This window comes from Equus przewalskii, chromosome 23, assembly GCF_037783145.1.
Source record: "Equus przewalskii isolate Varuska chromosome 23, EquPr2, whole genome shotgun sequence".
In the NCBI taxonomy this organism is placed as follows: domain Eukaryota; kingdom Metazoa; phylum Chordata; class Mammalia; order Perissodactyla; family Equidae; genus Equus; species Equus przewalskii.
The window spans coordinates 10,778,083-10,799,457 of NC_091853.1; the positions used below are offsets into that span (position 1 = coordinate 10,778,083).

General features: G+C 41.5%; 1 protein-coding gene across 1 annotated transcript in view; it reads left to right on the top strand.

Moving 5' to 3' along the window:
• Nucleotides 1–21,375, top strand: part of PAPPA2 (pappalysin 2) — a 255,583-nt gene that overhangs the window by 26,347 nt on the left and 207,861 nt on the right. The window contains exon 2 of the mRNA XM_008522125.2: nt 5,583–6,654. Coding sequence (XP_008520347.2) covers nt 5,583–6,654 — 1,072 coding nt within the window. The remainder of the gene's footprint in view (nt 1–5,582; nt 6,655–21,375) is intronic.

Sequence of the window (21,375 nt, forward strand, 5' to 3'; positions counted from 1 at the left end):
TACGCTGATTTTATATCTAATTTGTTCTTCCCTTCGATATCTCATCGTCAGACTCTTTTTCATCATCATAGCTAATGTTTATTTATCACTTTGCACGAGTTAGGCACTGTGCTCAGCACATGTTCTTTTACTTAATTCTCCCAACAGCCTCTTAAGGTAAGTCTGTGATCTCAGCTTGTGGTTGAAGAATGCTGAACGACCAGTGATGGACAGATTGTATTTTACAGATACAGTTTACAAATGAGTAAACTGAGGCTCAGCAAGGTGATAAAATTTTTTTACATAGCTTGTACAGGGTAGACGGCAGTCTGAAACTTTTGGCTGACTCAAGCTTGTAACCAGCATGCACTATGGTCTTCCCCAGCTGAGAAAGGTTTCCGGGGCGCAGAGTCATGATTCCCTGGTTCTGGTGTACTCTCTGCACCCAGCCTGATGCCAGACCTCTCAGAGCTTCAGTATCTTCCTGTATATATTGAGGCTGGTGATGACAATCCTGCCTAGCTCACAGGATAGCTTTACTGCTTATATAATAGTTTATGTCAGATTGCTTTGGAAAGCTCAAGTACTATATAAATTGGAGATATTATTACATGCTAAGAACTGAAGGAAAAAAATTCACAGAAAGAACAGCACATCCCAATTTAGAAGATTGAGCTGAAGTGGATATTTTATGTAAACATAGGTTCTAAGGAATCTTACAGTGAATGTTTCTGGGTGAACTGGCAGGCCCTTTGATCTGGGATGTCTGAAGTTATCGTGTGGCATTCTTTGGCTTTAGCTCTTCCTAACCTTCCCAGATAGCCTGACTGGGAATCAAGGTAACCCTATTTTCATGGGTAGATTTGAGTGGTGGATACCTTCTAGGAATCAGATTACTGACAACATAGATCAGTGCTGGAAAGTTGACATTTAGTAACTTTTGGGAGAATTTCTGCGGTGTTATGTCCATGTTTTAATAAAGAGGTCTTTTTGCTGTTCCTGTAGCTACTTATGCTTCCAACAATCAGTATATTTCATTATAGTTATTTGTTAAGCTTTGTCTTCTGCATTGTGCTGAACTCTCCATGATGTCCAATAAACATTTGATCACTATAAAAATCCCCAGCACCAAGGACTGGAGTTGGCAGCTCGTATTGCTTCATAGATATCTACTGAACAAGTGCATGGGTCCTCTTGTGGCATTCATGTATTTCTTGTGCCACAGTTGTCCATCTGCAAGCTTTGGAAAGTTCCTTAGATGTCTCAACTGCAGTTGGACCTAGTATGCATGGCAAGGCCACCCATGGGATGTTTCGTGCTGCAGTTACTCTGTGTGCTGTCTGGATATCAGAGATATTTAGCAGCAGTACAAAAACTTGCAGATATTCCCTAATTTATACAGTCCAAGCCCCTCACTGTGTTATACAAGACCTACCTTTGACCTGTTTCACCCCTGGTACCTTCATCCTGCTGTCCCCACTGTGTGGAACCATCTTCTGTAATTCTTTTGCCTATATACTCTTCAAGAGTATGTTTGGGTCTCATCCCCTCAGGAAATCCTCTCTGAACGATGGGTTCAGGTTGTGCTCTGTTTTTACTCACCTATGTATTCTTTGATCTTGGTTCTGATATTATATTGAAGTCATCATCTATGTTTTTCATCATCCCGTGAGACTATAACTCCTCAAGGACAAAGACCACTTTTATTCCAAAGATGAGAAGAGTCTCTGTGTCTGGCATGAATGGGGTGTTCAGTAAATGCTGATAAACTGAAATGACTAATTCCCAATGGAATGCCTTTTTCCAGGAGGAGCAGGACAGTGAGATGAAATGTGAACCCTTTGTGGTTTAGTAGGGTGACAGCTCTTCAAGTGACCAAGCATGATCCTCTTCCCACTAGCTAGGGGTGGAGCTTGGAGCTTCTGGGTTATAGCTTCAATTCTGGGGCTAAATCTGTGTCTGAGCACAGGCTGCAATTCCAGCCTAACTGCAGACTCGTTAATTCCATCTCAAGGGAGAAGAGAATCAGCCAATTCATATCCTCCAGATTGGAGAAATGGGCTGTTACCATTGGAGACTATGGAAGATGCAGGAGGGTAGAAATGTTTATTTACTCTGTCCTTGGAAATCTTGAAAATCCTCACGAGGACTCACTCGTGATCTCTTGAAAGAGGTTGAGGCTGATGGCAGTGATTCTCAGGGAGAGGTAGGTCACGCCAGGCTTCAATGCCACAGTTTCCTCCCTTGGAATAATCGATCTTTCAGTGGGAGCAGGGGATATTTATTGCCATTTCAGTAGTCTCAAATATGAGGTTTTATTACAAATCATAAAAAGCCCCAATTAATTCTCAATCCTAGACAATCAATTGGCCATGTTCCCTATCAGCATCATGCCTGTGCCCCTATTCATAGCAGGCCATCGTTTCTTTTTAACTACCTCTCATTCTATTGGTTTGCTGAATTAATAAGGAAGTATGTACTGTGGTTGCATTGATATCTCAGACAAACCCAAGATGCCTGATTCAATGTGATTCTTCAGTGGTTAAAAAGAATTTCAGATGGGCTTTCCCCTTTCATGTCTGGTTTAACTTACCATTGATAACAACCTTTCTAATTTTCCTTCACTGACGGGAAATACTAAGACTTCCAGCTTCTGTGTTCTGCATTTCCATCTACCGGGCAGCACTGGGAAGTTTGATTTCTTTCATCAGTGAGGAGTATCAGCAGCTCTCAACATGCTTTCACAAGAATCTGTATTTGTGAAAGTTCCACATGTGATTCTGATCCACAGCTATGGTTGATGACATTGGCGTCTTAGTTGGTTTGGGCTGCTATAATAAATATATCACAGACTGGATGGCTTAACAAAAGAAATTTCTCTCTCACAGTTCTGGAGGTTGGGAAGTCCAAGATCAAGGTGCTGGCAGAGCCGGTGTCTGGTGAGAACCCTGTTCCTGGTTTGCAGATGGCTGTCTTCTTGCATCCTCACATGATGGAGAAGGCTAGCTCTCTCTTCCTCTTCTTAAAAGGCCACTAGTCACATTATGGAGGCTCTACCCTCATGATCTAATTACCTCCCAAAGGCCCCATTTCCAAATATCATTGCTTTAGAGATTAGAGTTTCAACATCTGAATTTTGGGGGGACACAAACATTCAGTCCATAGCAATTGGGTTAGAGAATTCTATTTGCTAAACATGCTTCTTTTTTTTTTTCATGAAATGAGTGCAGGGCAGTGCTTCAGCAACTGTTTACTCTCTCTTATTATAGAGGAAGTATGAATAGTGGTAACACAGCAAATAAAAAGTAGTTGTTTAAGCATCTAGTGAGGGATCTCATATGCTGCGTGGACATCTTATTAGAGAGCAAATATTATTACTATGGTAATCATTCAAAAAGTAATACTTCTATATACTTGCTACAAATCCCAACTGAAATAGACTATTTTAATACTCTTGGCCAATAAGTCCTTTCCAATATAATTGCTAAAACTAGGTTAATCAGAACTAGATTAGTGTGATAAGAAACTTCCATCTTCTGTGTAATGTCTCAAGAAGTTAGAAATATCACTTTAGACACACTATCAGTAATTTTATGGCTTCCTATGAGATAAATGAGTGGAAAAAATTATTTTATTGAATCTAGAATAGATGTTCTAAGGACAGTAAGTGAAAGTGTTCAAAATTGCAACTAGCTGCCTGGCAGGTGAGAAGCTAATTATCTAATAATTTGTATGTCAGGCCTAATAACTTATACCCCAACTCAGATACACACACCTGTGTATGTGCAACAAATATAAAACAGCATCCCCAATTATTCCTCTTAAAAAACAGCAGAAATTTACTAGCCGAGGATTAGTAACTCTGTGGTCCTGATATTAAGTGTTGTAGCATATTTGTTCATAGGTCAGTGGACAGACATAATTAAAGCTAAGTGTACTTATCAAAGTAAGTAAACCAGGGAGAAAACATGAAGCAGGGAACTTACTATTCATCTCAGTAGATTTGTCTGCTTTTTGAAAATCCACCTAATTGGAGAATTTGTAATGCAGTACTTGTTATGTAGCTTTACCACATAGACCTCAGCAAAAAAACCAAGCAAACCAACCCCCACCCAAAACAAAACTGAAACATCACCATGGAACATCATACCTAGTCATCACCAGTACTTCAGAGTCTAATGTTAGAATTACTGGGTTAGAGAGGAGTTGATTTTGTTAAAAAGAACTTTTTATTTTTTAAATTGCAAGTTATTAATTTATGCTAGAGGCAGAAGAGACCATATTCTGTCATTTATGAAAACATAGCTACTTTTAAAACACTTGCCTTCCATCAGAATGGGAAGCCCTCATGGCTTATAAATCTAGACTCTCCATAGAGAAGTACTGTTTAAGTGGATTATATAGGAGATCAGGGGAATAAATAAAATTCTGTATACAGGCTGGGAAAGAGCAACTCCTGGTGTTAGTCTCAGGTATCTGATCCAAAGGCCAGGAGATTTGTCTATTATTCATTCGTTGGTTAAAGCAGCATTTCTTAAGCGTTTCTTGTGTGAAGGTACTGGCTCCATGTAACTTGCAAGCAAAATCTGCTCCTGAGACTCTAGCTGTATTTTAGAAGAGATGCCTGGGTGGAGATAGTAGTTCCTAAGTAAAGATGGGAACATTCGAGGCCTCCAAACTGCCTTCAGGATTTCTCTTTCATCTGTGGTCATGTTACATCTGACCTTGTTCCTCCTTCCTGCTGCCAACTTATTAATGATCCAGTTATCTGCAGGTGTTCCTTCCTTTGTTTATTCCATTGGACTTCACAGTCCTGTGACTGCAATGAGCAAGGTGATAAGGTAGCCTGTGGTGAGGAGCTCCTTTTATCTGGGAAAGTTCTGTTTCTGTACTGTGGTGGGCACCATTGGTCATAGAGCAATCATTCTTATAGCTGACTTGACTGATTTTTCAGGCTAGGACCATGGGGCAATGGCATTTTGCTTACTCCAGGGAACTACTGTTCTCTGTGGATGGGTGTCTTTGCCCTTAGAGAGGCACTAGGGGAATAGTGGGCTGAGAATGACCTCTGTGATGTTAGTCTTCTCTGAGGGACTCCCTGATTCACCACCTCCTTGTTTTCCCTATGAGAATCAGCATTTCAAAATTCAGTAGAGAAAAATGACTTTTTGAGGGGTAGGAGATTACTGCCTTTTGTAAAAACTGTGATGGCCTTCCTGGCTTCGAGGAAATGGAGAGGGGCTAGGATTAGGGAGGGAAGGCATGGACTCAGAGTCAGCCTGAGGAACATTTGTGACAAAGTGCTAGGGGATGGTTGTCACTTGCGTTAGACATCCCCTTTCCAGCCTCCATTTTGGTTATTGAAAAATACCAGCATGAGTTAAATTGGATGGAATCTTAAATCAGATTCCTTTTAGGGATAGACGTTGTCGGAATGGCCTGATATGGGGTACTGGACAGGCATCTCAGGTGAGGAATCTGTATCATTTAATTTTTTCCCGTTAAAAATCTACTTTCTTGCTATTCACATGGGTTTTCTTCTCCCTTTCTCAATCCCTCTTTGTATCTGGTATTTCTCCCCTCAATTCTTCCTTCTTTCCCAGGTGTGTTTGATAACTGCTCCCACACTGTCAGTGACAAGGGCTGGGCCCTGGGGATCCGCTCAGGGAAGGACATGAGAAGGCGAGATGCTCGCTTCTTCTTCTCCCTGCGCACTGACCGCATGAAGAAAGCCACCATTGTGATTGGCCACAGTCGCTACCAGCCAGGCACGTGGACACACGTGGCAGCCACTTACAATGGACAGCGTATGGCCCTCTACGTGGATGGCACTCAGGTGGCTAGTAGCTCAGACCAGTCTGGTCCCATGAACAGCCCCTTCATGGCATCTTGCCGCTCTTTGATCCTGGGGGGTGATAGCTCTGAGAACGGGCACTATTTCCGTGGACACCTGGGTACACTGGTCGTCTGGTCAGCTGCCCTCCCACAAAGCCACCTCCAGCACAGTCCTCAGTATCCAAGCAGAGTGGAGGAATTGACCACCCTGATCCTGACAGCCAGTTTTGAGCCTCTGGAAGAACAGTGGGCCCCCTTTAGAGATGGGAACTACCCACGGCTTGAGGTTCTCCAAGGCTTTGAGTCAGAGCCTGAGATTCTGTCACCTTTGCAGCCCCCACTCTGTGGGCAAACAGCTTGTGACAATGTGGAACTGATCTCTCAGTACAATGGGCACTGGCCCCTTCGGGGAGAGAAGGTGATACGCTACCAGGTGGTGAACGTCTGTGACGACAAGGGCCTGAACCCCACCGTGAGTGAGGAGCAGATCCGGCGGCAGCATGAGGCGCTGAATGAAGCCTTTAGCCGCTACAACATCAGCTGGCAGCTGAGCGTCCACCAGGTCCACAACTCCACCCTGCGCCACCGGGTCGTCCTCGTGAACTGTGAGCCCAGCAAGATTGGGAATGACCATTGTGACCCGGAGTGTGAGCACCCGCTCACGGGGTATGATGGGGGTGACTGCCGCCTGCATGGCCGGTGCTACTCCTGGAACCGCAGGGATGGGCTCTGCCACGTGGAGTGCAACAACATGCTGAACGACTTTGATGATGGGGACTGCTGTGACCCTGAGGTGGCTGATGTGCGCAAGACCTGCTTCGACCCTGACTCACCCAAGAGGTAAGGGACTGGGGCTTGGGGTGTCCTGCTTGTAGGGTGCATTTCTAATGTTGTTTTATCCCTTTGGCTCTGGGAGACAAAAGAGGGTTCACACAGCCCCCAAATAAAACATTCATCCATCCCACTAGACGTTACTGAGCTTTTGTGAAGCACTAGGTGTTGTGTTAAGTAATTAGGGACACAGAGATGACTAAGACAAGGGACAGCCGTCACAGAACTTACTGTCTCTGGAGCAGACAACTGTGTACGTGGCGTGAAGTGCACCTGAAGACATATTCACCAGGTGCTTGAGGCACAGTCTATCCGAGGAAGCAGGGGATCTTCACAGAGAATCAACAAGGTATCCATGGGTAGAAACCGTTCGGCACCAATTATACGTGAGCCTTCTTCCTACAGTCTTAGGTTCCAGCAAAGTAACACTGATCCATGAGGAGGCCTCATGTGTGCCTGATCTCTGGAGCAGTTCAGCAACTTCACGACACAAGGCATTCTACATCTAACCACAAGGCCCTTTAGGTGGCTGCAGTCTTCCTCTTTTGCCCCATTAAATGCCATTCTTCACACAGCATCCAGAAGGATCCTTCGTAAAAGGTAACTCAGATCCTGTGACTCCCCTTCTTAAATTTCTTTCCCACTGTGCTTAGGATAAAATCCAAACTCTCCACCTGGCTCACAGGCTCTGCCTCAGCCTGATCCCTGCCTCCCCTCCAGCTTCTCCCTGCAAACGCTCATCCCTCCCATGCTGTGCAGCCTCTCTGGCTGCATCTTCTTGCAATCCTCTTCTCCTTGATCTCCCCTTGGTGGGTTTTCTCTTGTCATTCCAACATCTACTTAAAGGTCACCTCCTGGCGAAGCCTTTCCTGATCCTCCACTTTAGACTTAGCTACTCAATCACTATTATGTCAACTCATTTTAATTTTCTGATCACTTATCACTTCTGATATTTTTCTTATGCATTTCTTTGTCTTTCCCCAGCCTGGCATATCAGCTCCATGAGGTCAGGGCCCTTGTTAACTACTATATTCCGGAGTGCCTACAACAGCAGCTGACACACACACACACACACACACACACACACACACCGCATATATGTTTATTTCATGTTTATTTTAATGAATAGGTCTGATGTGTCTTCTGTTGTGAGACAGAAGCCAACAAGAGGATTTCCATTTCATGGTCGATGCAGGGATTGGGGAGTGTTAGAGGGAGGTAAGAAAGGAGAGAGGTGGGGGGCTAAACTTGTTAATTTGTGTGTGTGGGCAAGGCTTCCCCATTACATAACTGGTATTATAAAAAGGCTCACACCTGAGCTAGGGTGTAGTGTTGGTGGGAGGTGGGGGGGCTGGATCTCAGCTCCCACCCAGTACCTGGGTTCTTGTCTTTGTGTTTCTGGGCCTCAATTTGTGTAGTAATTCATGATGTCCCTGTGCGTGGGCAGTCAGTTAATACCAATTAATGGCTTGGCCTGTAGTTAAGGCATGTGATGTCATGGATTGAGTGTAAGATTTGGAGTCAGGGGACACAGCTGAATTCTAGAGTCCTTGCTACTTAACTAGCTATGTAAATTATGCAAGTCACTGTCTGAAACAGATTTCTTGTCTGTAAAATGAGGAGTGATTGCGGTAATACTTCACATTACCTACATCCTAGGGTTGTTTTGTGAATCAAATGAAATAAGGTACAGGAAAGTGCTTGGTAACTCTAAAGCTTTCAATGTACAAAAATAACTCTAGGCTAACTTTAGTTATTATTCTCATTATTAGAGCTGACAGATGGGAAGCCTTTGTTTACATAATAATACGCAGGGAACTGATCACATTACCAGAAATATTCACATAAGAAAGATTCTGTTTGGGTTTGGTTTGTAGATTTTGATAACCTTAAGCAGAAGCTAATCCTCTCTAAGAACAGTGGTTGCCAAGTCTTAGGATCTCTGGGGAGATGGGGAAATCTGACTTGTTCTCATTTGTCTGCTGGCTCCTTACAACCACCCACTGCCCTGGCTGAGAGAGCTGTCTTTCAAGGTACCCAGGCATCCTACTCCTTCGAGTGGCCCTTTCTGTCTCTAAATCCCTATTGCTGCTGCCCTTATCTGGGTGTTTATAACTTACTCCCCTTACTGCTGCAGAGTTGCGATGGTAACTCATCCCTTTCTATCTGTAGACCCAGATGTGTTCCAAACCTTCTTACCCCTACGTGCAAAACTTGCTTTGTGGAATAAAAGGAACTTTTTATACTTTTCTATAGTTAAAAATATTTAAATCAAAGTAATAAATCCTCACAGATGAAGATATCAAATTGTAACAAAAGGCCTAAGGACGCACAACAGTCCCCTGCCTAACTCTTCCCCATCCCTCTCCACTCTCTAGCCGTGTTCCCATATTTAATTATTTCTCCTGTCTCTTCTAGTGATTACCTCCATATCTCCAAATATTATTTTTATATTACTTGAATTATCAATTTTCTTTTCTTTTCTCTTTTAATGTCTTTGCAGCTTTATGTTTATCTTTTGTTTTAAAGGTATGCTTTTTCCCTTTTTGAGAGGGAGATTGGCCCGAGCTAACATCTGTTGCCAATAGTCCTCTTTTTTTTTTTTTCCTCCCAAAGCCCCAGTACATAGTTGTATGTGCCAGTTGTAGGTCATTCTAGTTCTTCTATGTGGGATGCCACCACAGCGGGGCTTGATGACCGGTCTGTAGCTCCATACGTAGGATCCGAACTGTCGAGCCCCGGGCTGCCAAAGCGGAGCATGAGAACTTAACCACTTGGCCACGGGGCCGGCCCCATGACTCATCAATTTTAAACATTATGCATTGACTTGCTCTTATGATAAAGATGAGACTTTAACGCTTACACTGTCTCCTTCCTCTCGCCTCCGTCTTTCCAATATAGTTATTTGACAATTTATTGTTGAATAAGTTAGATATATTTACAATATCATGACAATTTTTTTTGTTACAAAGTATTATTCTATTATTATATTTCCTTCATGCCATAACTTCTTCCCCTACCCTCCCTTGTCCCTTACGTCTCTATTTCCTCACTTCCTCCTGCCCTCCTCTCTTCCTGCATTCATTTTTTTAAATATCCTCAATTGTCTTCAATGCTTTATCATATTAGCTAATCTACAGAATGTGTCTTTTTTCCTTTTCTTCTTTTGCACTCCTCTGGAGCTCTCCTTCTAGTTCATTCTATTTTCCTCTCCTCTTCCAATCTTGGACCAGTTATCTTTAAATCTGCTGCACAAGTTGTTGTCCGGGAACTCCTCATTACTGCTTTTTTGAATTGGAGCCACTGTGTCCTGAATTGTATGAGTGTCTCTTAATTTAATACCTTGTTTTACTGGAAAACATCTTTCAGTAACTTTCTAAGAAAGGACATTTTAGGTAACTTTTTCTGAAAATGCATTTCCCGAAATGTTTTTGTCTTGCCTTTACACAAAACTGGTAGTTTGTCTTGGTGTAAAATTTTGCGTTGGAAAACATTTTCTCTCAAACTTTTGAAGAAATTCATTAATTGCCCACAGCTCCTATTCTGATAATTGTGTGTCTTTTCAGAGGTGGAATAATTTTTTCCCTTTTCAAAATTGTTTAGAATCTTAGCCTTAGTCTTATTGTTTGAGGGATTTTATGACAATTTTTGTAGGGTTGACCTCTTATTCTTTTTTTGTTGAGCACCCAGTGGTCCTTCCAGTATGGACATTCATGCCCTGTACCTCTGGAAAATTCTATTAAATTACTACTTTGATACTTCTTTATTTAGTTCTGCTTTTTCTTTTTTCTGCCTGAAACTCCTGAGGATAGATGTCCTGAATTTATTCTCTTTTTTCTCTCATATGTTCTATCTCTTTGTTATTTCATTCTATTTTTTTAGAGATTTCCTTGAGTTTATCTTCTAACTCTTCTACTGAATTTTTAATTTTAGCAATCATATTTTTAAGACCTTCTTATTCTTTGACTTCCTATATTAATCTATTTTTATTTTAAGGATGCAACCTTTTTTGAGGCTAAAAATAAGATTCATTCTGAATTTTCTTTCTGTGTGCTATATCTGATTGATCTGTGGTCAACTTTTCTTTTTCTTTTTTTCTTAATTCCTATCTGTCTTTCATGCTGGCGAATTTCCTCAAATGTCTAGTACTTGTTCACGGTAGGAACCACACTTTTAGATCTCTACTTGTGATGATCTAAAAAAATGATGATTATCTATGAATTTCCTTTTTTGGAGGAAGAAATCTGAAGGCAGAACATAGTGGAGAGGAGAGGTTTTTCTCTTTCCCATTGCCCTTGTATTTATTTCATGTATAGGATTTTTTTTTCCTTCCCATCCTTTGCCTTGTGTTCCTTGTGCTGAATTTTTATCACTAAAAATATTGTGTTTTTTATAACTTTTGTTACCAAGAACCATATTTTAAAAAACAATTAGTTATCAAATTCCTATGATGTGCAGACACAGTAAGCTAAGCAGAGGGACAAATATAAAGAGTATATAAAGAGTAAGTGCTAATAATTTACTGGAGGGGTTTACTAATTTTATCTGAATTCCCTGAGTTCAAATCCAGGCTGAGGCACTAAAAGCAGAACGTGGAGTGTAGACTGCTTTTCTGTACCGTGGCTTGGATCGTTTGAAAGGACTTTGGATTCGTAGAGATGTAGATCTCTGGATATCTATGAGGGCCTGCGACTTGGAATTAGTGGTTGTCTCTGAGCTAAATTACCCAAACATAGCATCTCTATTATTGCAATTAAATCAAAGAACAAGCTCACATTTCCATTATACTGTGACTCTGAAGGAAGTCAGCTTCGGCAGATATTTTACCAGACATTTATTGGGCAAAGGGAGTATGCCAGGCTCTTCTACTCCGAGTCCTTCTACTCGGGAGCTCACAGTTTAGCAGGGAGTTATTGGGAAGTTGGGGAGCACCTATAGATAGATTGCTAAGATGCAAGTACAATTGGTGTATAAACAATCCTCTTCATTTGTCAGATCCTGCTCAACCTTTCTCCTTTCCCCACCCCTAGCAAGAAATCAGAAATCTAACCCAAAGAAGTTCCTCTCCCAAAGGCTCTGCAAGGAGGAGGGAGCCTGAGGAATCCAGCATTGAACATCTGTAACCCAGATGGCTCTATCAAAGGGAGAGTATTTATCAGCCTTGGGGCTGGTCAGGAGGAGATATGAATTATAGATACAGTACCCAGCCAGTTGAACAGAATTACCATGATAGAGGAACTTGGCTTGTGGGTAGGGAAGGCTACACAGGCCAGATGTCTCTTTCTCTGGAGGAGCTGCCAGGAGAGAGGGTCTCCAGGAGCTGAGGGAAGGAAGGGGCTTGGGAGTCCACCTCAGTAAAACCACAAGTGTCGTTGACCACTCCCTGTGGTGCATCCTCAGAAGCCAAACCAAGGGAATCTATGTCCTAAGGCAAACTCAGCTTCCCTGATCTTTGCAGGCTCTCAGCTGCTTTTTGGTCATGAATTGTCTCTGTTATTTTTCCCTCTCAAATTATGTCTCAGAGATGAAAGGTTCTTTGCTCCTGAACCTACTTTCCAGCCCTTGTTCTTTCTCTCCTTTTCACATCAGAGTTGAGCTTAGGATCCAACCAAATCTGGAACAGTGTGCTTGCCTCTCTGTTTTGGTTTCTGTGTGTCAGATCTTGTAATAGTGTTATTATGTGGAGAAAAATCACCAAATAAAAACAAATGGCTGAGCACAGTTTAAGCAAGCCATCAATCACCTAGTGTCAGACCATGCCGTGAAGCAGACAATGGGATGCCAAACGTTTGTTTTCTGATTTCTGTGGTGGGCTAAGGTCTCTGTGTGTTGGTGACTCACTGTCTCTTCTCTGTCTCATTCCCTGAGTTTTGCTGCTGGGGATTTTGAGGGAAGAAGGACTGCTCTACATAGCAATGTTGGGACATGGCCCACTTCCCCCTAAAATGGTCCTCAAGAGGGTGGCCTGGGGGAGGGGGTGCCCTGCAGGGGCATGGCAGAGTATGGTGTCCACAAGGTGTGTATCCAGGGACTGGAGGACACATGCATGCATGTGACATCGAAGGGAACAGGTGGAGAAATCAGTGCTGTGCAGACCTGGATGTGTGGGATTAGCTGTGCTCTGCTCACCTACCCTCTGCGGCTGTCGAGCCAAAGGAATGGTTGGTCTGGGCCCCTGCAGTGGCGGGTCTGTTAAACATCAGCCAAGCTTCATTATAGGTTTCTTTTGAAGTTGAAATTCAAAGTTCCCTGCAGCCAAAAAAAACATGCGCAGGGAAAATAAGTGTAAGGGGTAGAAGAGGGCAGAGGGAAGAGAAATGGAGGAGAAACTTTAAAACTGAACAGCAAAAAAACCCCTCAGTCCCTCCACTTCAAAATGCACAAGCAGTGCAAACTCTAAAGAGACAAGTCTTATCTTCTCATGCTCATTTCACCTGGCAAAGAAAATAGGAGGGGAGAAATAAGAGAATGCCTTACAGCTAAGGTCAAAAAATTCACTTTCAAATAGAAGTGTCTCCTACAGGCCAGTTTCTCCACAGTCCTCATAGGTACTGTATTTGGGAGTACATGAAATCCACAGTTGCTCCGTTACCTGGATCAGAGAACTTTCCTCCCCAGGTGAGCTGGGAGGGGTTGTTTCTCTCCGTTTTGTGGTTATTTCCTAGCCAAATTGACAGACTTGTGAGAGAGCCATGTGACGTGTCTACGTGTTAAAAATACTTCCTCTTAGAAAATTTTTAGGAGAGACCCTAGTCTCTAGTCACATTCAGTTCAGAATACTTGGGTGTTTTCCTAGGGGTTGGGGTGGAGGTCCTGCTGCCCTGGCCAGATGCGTCTGTCTCAGATGATTTCATGTAGGGATCTCTGCCTGGAATTTAAGCCTAGGAATCTGGAAGATAGCTGCACTCTTAGAAATGTTTTCTCTTTTTCCTCCGGGAACCCTGTTTGTGTGTTACTTTAGTGATGGAACGAAAGTTAAATCTCGTTGCTGGATGTTGCCCTAACCCAGAGAAGCAGGTTGGGGAGTGGATGGAGCATAGAGTTAGTCTGAGCATCAGGGGTTTTTCTGAGGATTTGTTCCATCAGAGAGTCACCTCCTGGAGGAAGCTGCTGACCCATTAGTTTTCCTGAGTCCCAGCGCATCTCGCTTCTCACCAGGTGCTCTGTCCACGGCTGTGGACCAGATTCCCCCAGCTTGATACTTGAATGATTCCTACTTATCCTTCAAGTCTCAGTTAGGGTGTCACTTCCTCCTTCCTGAGAACACTCCTCTGTCCTCAGATAGGAATTAGCAATCTCATTTGTATCACTTCTTGTCCTCCTCCTGTCACCACTCTGCTCTGGCTTGTCGTCTCTCATCTGGGTTATTACAATAGACTCCCAACTGGTCTCCTCACTTTTGTTCTTGCACCTGCCCCACTAATCTGTTTTTAACCTAGCAGCCAGAGTAATCCTATTAGAGGATAACTCAGATGAAGTCATTCCTCTGCCCAGAATTCTCCAGCAGCTCCCAGCTCATTCAGAGTCAAAGCCAACAGAATTACTATGAACTACAGGGCCCGACCTGGTCTGGCACCAGTTACTTCTGTGGCTTCATCTCCTACCACGCATTCCCTTGTTTACTGCAGTCCAGGCACACTGGCCTTCTCACTGTTTCTTGTAGACATACTCTTACCACATGAACTTTTCAGTGACTTTTCCCTTTGCTGGAATATTCTTCCTCCAGATTTCTACATGGCTAGTTTTCCCACTTCCTTCTGTTTTTTTTCCAAGTCACCTTCTAGGTGAAGGCTTCCCTGGTCACCTCCTCTAAAATTTCACACACTCCTCTGACTCTTAACAATTTCTTTCCTGTTTTATTTCTCTTTTTAGAATTTGCTGCTAACATGCAATATATAGTTTTAATTTTACTTAATGTCTGTCTCCTCCACTAGAAGGTAAGTTCCATTAGAGAAGGGCTTTTGTGTGTTTGGGTTACTGTTTTACCCTCGCACTTAGAACAGCAAAAGGAATAGACTAAGACGTATTCAACAGAGATTGAATAAAGGAGTGTTCTTACCCTAGTATAGTGGTTGGTAAACTATGGCTGGTGGACCAAATTTAGCCTACCACCTGTTTTTGTAAATAAAATTTTATTGGAATGCAGCCACATCCTCATATTTACATACTGTCTATGGCTGCTTTCATGTGGCAGCCATAGTTGTGTAGTTACACCAGAGACCCTGTGGCCCACAAAACCTAAAATATTTACTCTTTGGCTCTTTAAAGAACAAGTTTGCTAACCCCTGACTGAGTACATATTTATCATACTATATTGTAATTACGCATTGTTGTCTGTCTCTTGCACAAGACTTTAGGCTGTTTGTTCTTAGTACTTGTAACATAGGAAGTGCTCAATTGATATTTTTCTTTTTTGAGATTGGCCCTGAGCTAACATCTTTTGCCAATCTTTTGTTTTTTCTTTTATCTCCCCAAAGCCTCCCCGTACATAGTTGTATATTCTAGTTGTAGGTCTTTCCGGTTCTGCTATGTGGGACACCACCTCAGCATGGCTTGAGGAGTGGTGCCATGTAGGTGCCCAGGATCTGAACTGGTGAAACCCTGGGCCACTGAAGCGGAGCATATGAACTTAACCACTCGGCCATGGGGCCGGCCCCTCAATTGATATTTTTAAAATGAATTAACATATACATAAATGAAAAATCAATGATGGGGGGTGGGAATGGTAGTGTTGGGCAAGGGTTTGGGTGGGGTAGAGTAAGCTAGTCTGTATTGAAAAAAGAAGGGTATTTGGAATCTACACTCTAGTAATCCCTCCTACTGCTGTCATTACTGTGGTAGAGTTGCCATAATCAGGAGTAAGGAAAATAACTGAAGATATTCATGAAAGTGTAAATATGTTAGCTGAGGAGGGAAAGGCTGTGAGTCATTTAATTCATTATCTCATTATTTGAGTACCTGAGCTCCCAGATGGCTCTGAAAGGATGAGACATGGAGTAAATTTTGGTGATCAGAGAAATAGTCAGCTACAATAGCCAGGAGGTAAGATGAGTGGGAGACAGTGATTGAGAGAAAGAGCAGACCCGCCCCCCCCTCAAAATGGATACAGGGTACTCCAATCAGATAGAGCCTCTTTGAACTCATGTCACAGATTAACCAAGATTTCTACCAAACATTTTAGTTAGGCTTTTGTGGTTGTAAGGAAAGAGACACTCAAGTTAACTAAAGAAAATGGATTTATTGTACCATTACGTTTGGGCTGGAGGTGGAGCTAGAAGGCTGCCAGGACTGTGGTGGGTCAGGGCACTCCATTTCTCTCAAAGGCTGCGGGGTTCTCTACATCTTAGTGCATCTGCACCATTCATGCCTTCTTACCAGTGTGCTAGATTACTCATAGTTCCTGTCCCCTTGTGGCTTTAGTTTAAAACTAAACTCAGTTTATTGTGGCTCCTGCTTATCTCATTGAGTCTGCTCTTCAGATTTATATCTCATTGCTAATTGACTAAATCTTTTGCAGTATTTTGGTTCAAATTCTGGAGACAGTCACTGTGAATTGATCCAATTCATTTTTACATGTCAGGCCAGAAGTTATAGATTTATGGACAGCCTTGAGTTCAAGCAACAGTTGCCAAAAGAGCAGGATGGTGGGGAGGTGTCCTCAGCGTTCCCGGGGCAAGCTTCCTCAGCTAGTGCCAACACTCTGGGTGGAGTGAGCTGCTTTTTCATCTTTACTTTTGGGGGATGAAACTCCTGACAGGCATAATTTCTGCTACTGTCCTCTTCCTTAGACCTTAGACCTTGGTATTCTTAGTAATGGGGCTCCGATAGAATTTTAATGCCAATTTTATTTCTAGAATTCCCTGATTTAGAATTCAAAATTCAAATATGTCGGGATAATCAGATAAACTATCTAGGTCATAGTAAGATATCTTACTATGATATCTCTGTATCTGTCTGTCTATCTCTCTGTTTTACCGATGAAACAAAGCACTTTGCATGAATTATCTTATTTAATGTTCACAATAGCTCCAAGAAGCAGTTGCTTTGATTATCTCCATTTTATATATAAGAAAACTGAGATTTAGATAGTTAAATAACTATCATCATGCAATGGCAGAACAGGGATTAAACTCTGACTTTGAAGTCTGTGTTATTACCCTCCATTCTACGTTGTGTGTCAGGTATAAGTCTTACATGCCTAGCAAAGTACTTAGCTCGTAGTGGGTGTATAATAAATATTTGTTTATTTTAATTGTATAATGATTGTTTCAGAGATATATACTTGAAGAAAAGAAAGGAGGGAAAGGGAAATCACTGGGGGGCTGAAAACTTAGGAAGGACATTAGATAAGAGGTGGATTCTTTAACATGCATAGTGAAGAGCTGGAGAAAGAGTTTAGTAGGCAAGGGCAAAGGTACGAACCAAAGTACAGATAGTCATGTGCAAATATATTCAGGCCACTATAAGAACAACTTGAAAGGCGGGGAGGGTACCTAGGGAAGAGTAAGAAAGAGAAAATTGGAAAAGTTAAGTTGGGAAGGCCTTTAGATGTTGGGCTAAGGGATTTGAACAGTAAGCAACTGGGAGCCATGGGATATGTGTAGACATATCTATCTCTTGTTAGATCAACTGGTTGATCGATAGACATCTGTTTTAATATATACCTTTTTTAATAGCTACCATCTCTCTTGAATTTTAGATTTTCCTTCTGGGATCAGTTTGCTTATCCCTGAAAGACATTTTTTGGAATTTCCTTTACTAAATGTTTGCTAGTCATATGCTTTCTCAATTTTCAGTTCTATGAAAATGTCTTTATTTTATCAAATTTCATGAAAGATAACTTTTCTAAGTGTACAATTTTAGATTGGCTGTTTTGTTTTCTCTTATTGAGATATTATACTATAATCTCCTGGTTTCCATTAATACTGTTGAAAAGTTAGCTCTCTAATTGTCATTCATTTGTATTTACTCTGCCTTTTCTCTTTGGCTGTGTTCAAGATCTTTTCTTTGTCTTCAGCATTCTGCAGTTTCACTGTGATATATTTGATATAGATTTTTCTTTTCTTGTATTTGAGATTTATTGTCATTCCTGAATCTAAGCACTCATGCCATCATCAATTATGGGAAATTATCAGTCATATCTCTTCAAATATATCCTTTTTCTATTATCTCCTTTTGGATTTCCTATTAAATATATATTACCCCTCTTATTCTGTGCTCCATGTTTCTTAACATCTCTCAGTTTTTCAATCTTTACCCTCTGTGTTGCATTTTAAGTGACTGTTTTTAGATTTATTGCCCAGTTGACTCTTTCTTCAGCTTTGGCTATCTTGCTCTTAGAACCCACCAATAAATTTTTAATTTTTATTAGTATAATTTTCATCTCTGTAAGTTCTATTTAGTTCTTTTTCATATCTGCCTAGTCATTTTTAAAGTCAATTTACGTTACTTATTCATGCTTTGGGTATTCTCTTTTTTTAAAAAAAGATATATTAAAGTGAGGGATACATGAATTTACACATGATAAAATTGTGTAGAACTAAATGTCCACATAAACTATTGTGGAGTAAAAATGGGGAAATTTGAACAAGGTTGGTGGATTCTACCAATGTCAGTATCCTGGTTGTTAATATTGTATTATAGTTTTGCAAGATGTTATCGTTGGGGGAAACTGGGTAAAGGATATTTAGTACTATCCTGTAATATTTCTTACGAGTGCATGTGAATCTGCAATGATCTCAAAATAAAAAGTTTAATTAAAAACATATTAAGTATACTTCTTTTATATTTTATATCAGCCAGTCTGATTCTGTTGTTATTTCTGCTGGCTCTTGCTCCTGGTGCCTTGTTTCCTCATGCATGCTTTAAGGTTTTGGTGGTGAGCCCATGTTCCTTGAAACTTTACCTGTCAGATTTCTTTCAGGCCTGGATTGAAGATATGCTCTTTTATTTCTGTCAATTGCCTGGGGCTTTACTAATAAGAAATCACTTTAAATATATATAATTAGCTTGAGGTTTTTTGGATCGTATGGGTAGGGTGTTATGGATTTGGGGTGTAGACCTGTGAGGGCTGACTTATGGTTACCTCTCAGGGGAGATTTTCACCATACATGTTTGGCCAAGATATGGGAATGTAAATTTTCAAGCTGGCCCCCTTGATGAAGTGGACTTTAAAGATTTTTTTGATGCTCTGTTTTATTGATGGTATAGTCCTTGAGAGTCCTGGCTTTGTATGGGGCTCTCCCATAAAACTTCCCACCTTAGCTAAGCCCTAAGCTTTGTTCCTATTCAAGATTCTCACAAGACCATCGAACTGAAGTTCAAGGGTGCTAGGAATGGGCAGAGTCCTTGGGGAAGCCAGGGGCTGCAGATGATGCTTACTTTTCTGGATTCCTATTTTTACTTTGTACGTGGGCTCCAAAGATAACCTTTAATTTCCTTTCAGCTTTTTAATTCATTTAAAATTTATTTTTGTATCTTATTAAGAAGTGTTAGTTGTCCTCATTGGAGAGATAATCAGGGCTTCTATGCTCTTTATACCAGAAAGGGAAGTAATTCTCCAGAACACTAATCTGGAGGCAGCATACAGAATCAGTGTTATGAACCAGGAAGATTGGAGGCAGGAAGATGACTTTGTAAGCTCTTGTAGTAGTCTAGGCAGGAAAGGGTAACAGGTTGAAAATGATTAGGGAAATTATTGTGACATAGTGGAAAGATCTAGGAAACTAGAAATGAGAAGAACTGGCTTCTAATCCTGGCTCCAGCCTAGTCACATAATGTAATCGTTTGTTCACTCATATTCATAGTCATTGTTAGTCAACAAATGTTAACTGAGCCCCTATTCTAGGCCAGGCACTCTTTCAGGCACTGCAGTTACTGTGATGAGGAAAACAGTCCCCTCCCTCATGGAGCTTATAGTCTAGTGTGAGGAGACAGGCAACCAACAAATAGCAAGTGAATACATGATATGCCAGGTGATGATAAGTTCTGTGGAAAGAAATTCAGCAGAATTAGGGAGACAGGGAATACTTGCTGTGGGAGCAGGATAAAGGATGTGCAGGGAAGGTCTTACTGAAAAGATAACATTTGAGCAGAAGGAAGTATGGGAGTGAGCCATATGGAATCTGGGAGATTATTTGAGGCAGAGGCAGCAGTGAGGAGCTACTCTGGCTGGAGTAGAATGAGCTAAGCAGAGATTAGTCAGTGGGGACAGGTCACACAGCCTGTCAGGCCACTGTGTGGATTTTAGTTTTTAATTTTGATGAGTTGGGAAGCTACCATGGGGCTTGAGCAATTGAGTGACTTAAGCAGTGGAATGCGATTAATAAAGAAGGTGTAGAGAAGTACCTAACTGACCTATCTACCTCAAAGGGATATTGTGAAGTTCAGTTGAGATAATACTTGCTGATAGTACTTTGTAAATTGAAAATACATCATAAGTGAAAGTGTTTGATGAGACGTTGCATTGAGTTCAGCAGTGAGTTTGAAGAGATGGTGGACATCCCCAAGGAGACAGTGAGCAGATTGTGAAAGAGGTATTCATCTCAGTGTGGAGTTTACGGGGGCAAGATCATGCCTTATACAGTAATAAAGAGTCATTATGAACCAGAAGGCATGAGACAGTAATCTCCCTGACCCATAGGGTATCTGTGACTTATCTCCCCTCCCAGGCCTCTTTCATACGTGAGTGTAAAAATGCAAAGCTGAGTACAATGAACATCTCCTCTTTACTATGCTTTCAAAAAGATTTATTGTTCAGGAAGGCCTATGTCTAGCATCTCTGCTCAATACCAAGTAGGTACTCAGAATTGCCTACTGAATGAATGCCTCAAAGTTCCAGGGTCATAGCACTTAGGACTATGACAGAATTAGGGATTCAGAATAATTTCAAGTAAAAATTTAAAGAATTGAATGCTGGGCTCAACACAATACCATGAATATTTAGAGATGACCTTAGATTTTAAGATATAAAAAACGTGTAAACCAAGCTGGTGGATACTTGTGTTTGCATCAACCAATGTGAAAATAATCATGAGCAAGCTTCATGTGAAGCAGAAGTGTGATGTGGCTATTAAAAATAGGCCAACAATCCTGGGCTTTGTTGAAAAAGGATAGAGTGTTCAGGTGGCTGGAAGAGCTCCCTCTAGACACAGTCCTGATCAGGCTCTGTCTGGAGCCTGTGCTCAGTTCTGGGCAGCAGGTTTTATGAGGACCATCAACAACCTGGAGCACATCCAAAGTTTGGGGAGGAGAGTAGTGGTAAGCAAGATGGTAAATGGCCCTGTTCCCCTTCAAGTATGGATTTGTAACTTCTCCCTGCTGATTGAGGAGCCGGTATAGAAGAATTTATAAAAATGTCACAATGGCCTCTTCTGCAGCTCATTCATTCTATTCATTCATCCACTCATTCATTAATTCATTCAGTTTATAACAAACATTCATTGAATGCCTACTATGTTTTGGACGCAGTAGCAGGCCCAGGGATATGATCCTTGCCTTCAAAGAGTTCAAGTGGGAGAGATAGGCATGCATGAATATAATTTCAGTACTGAGTAGAATAAAGCCGAGTGCTATCTCTACTCATCTTTGGCCCCCTAAGTCTGAATCCTACACTAACTAACCAATGTGTCTTTCTACTTTTAATCTTCTTCCACTCTACCCCCAAAATTAACTCTGTACACTGTCATCAGAATAATCATTCTAAGAATCATTTATGTTTTCAGATCTTCT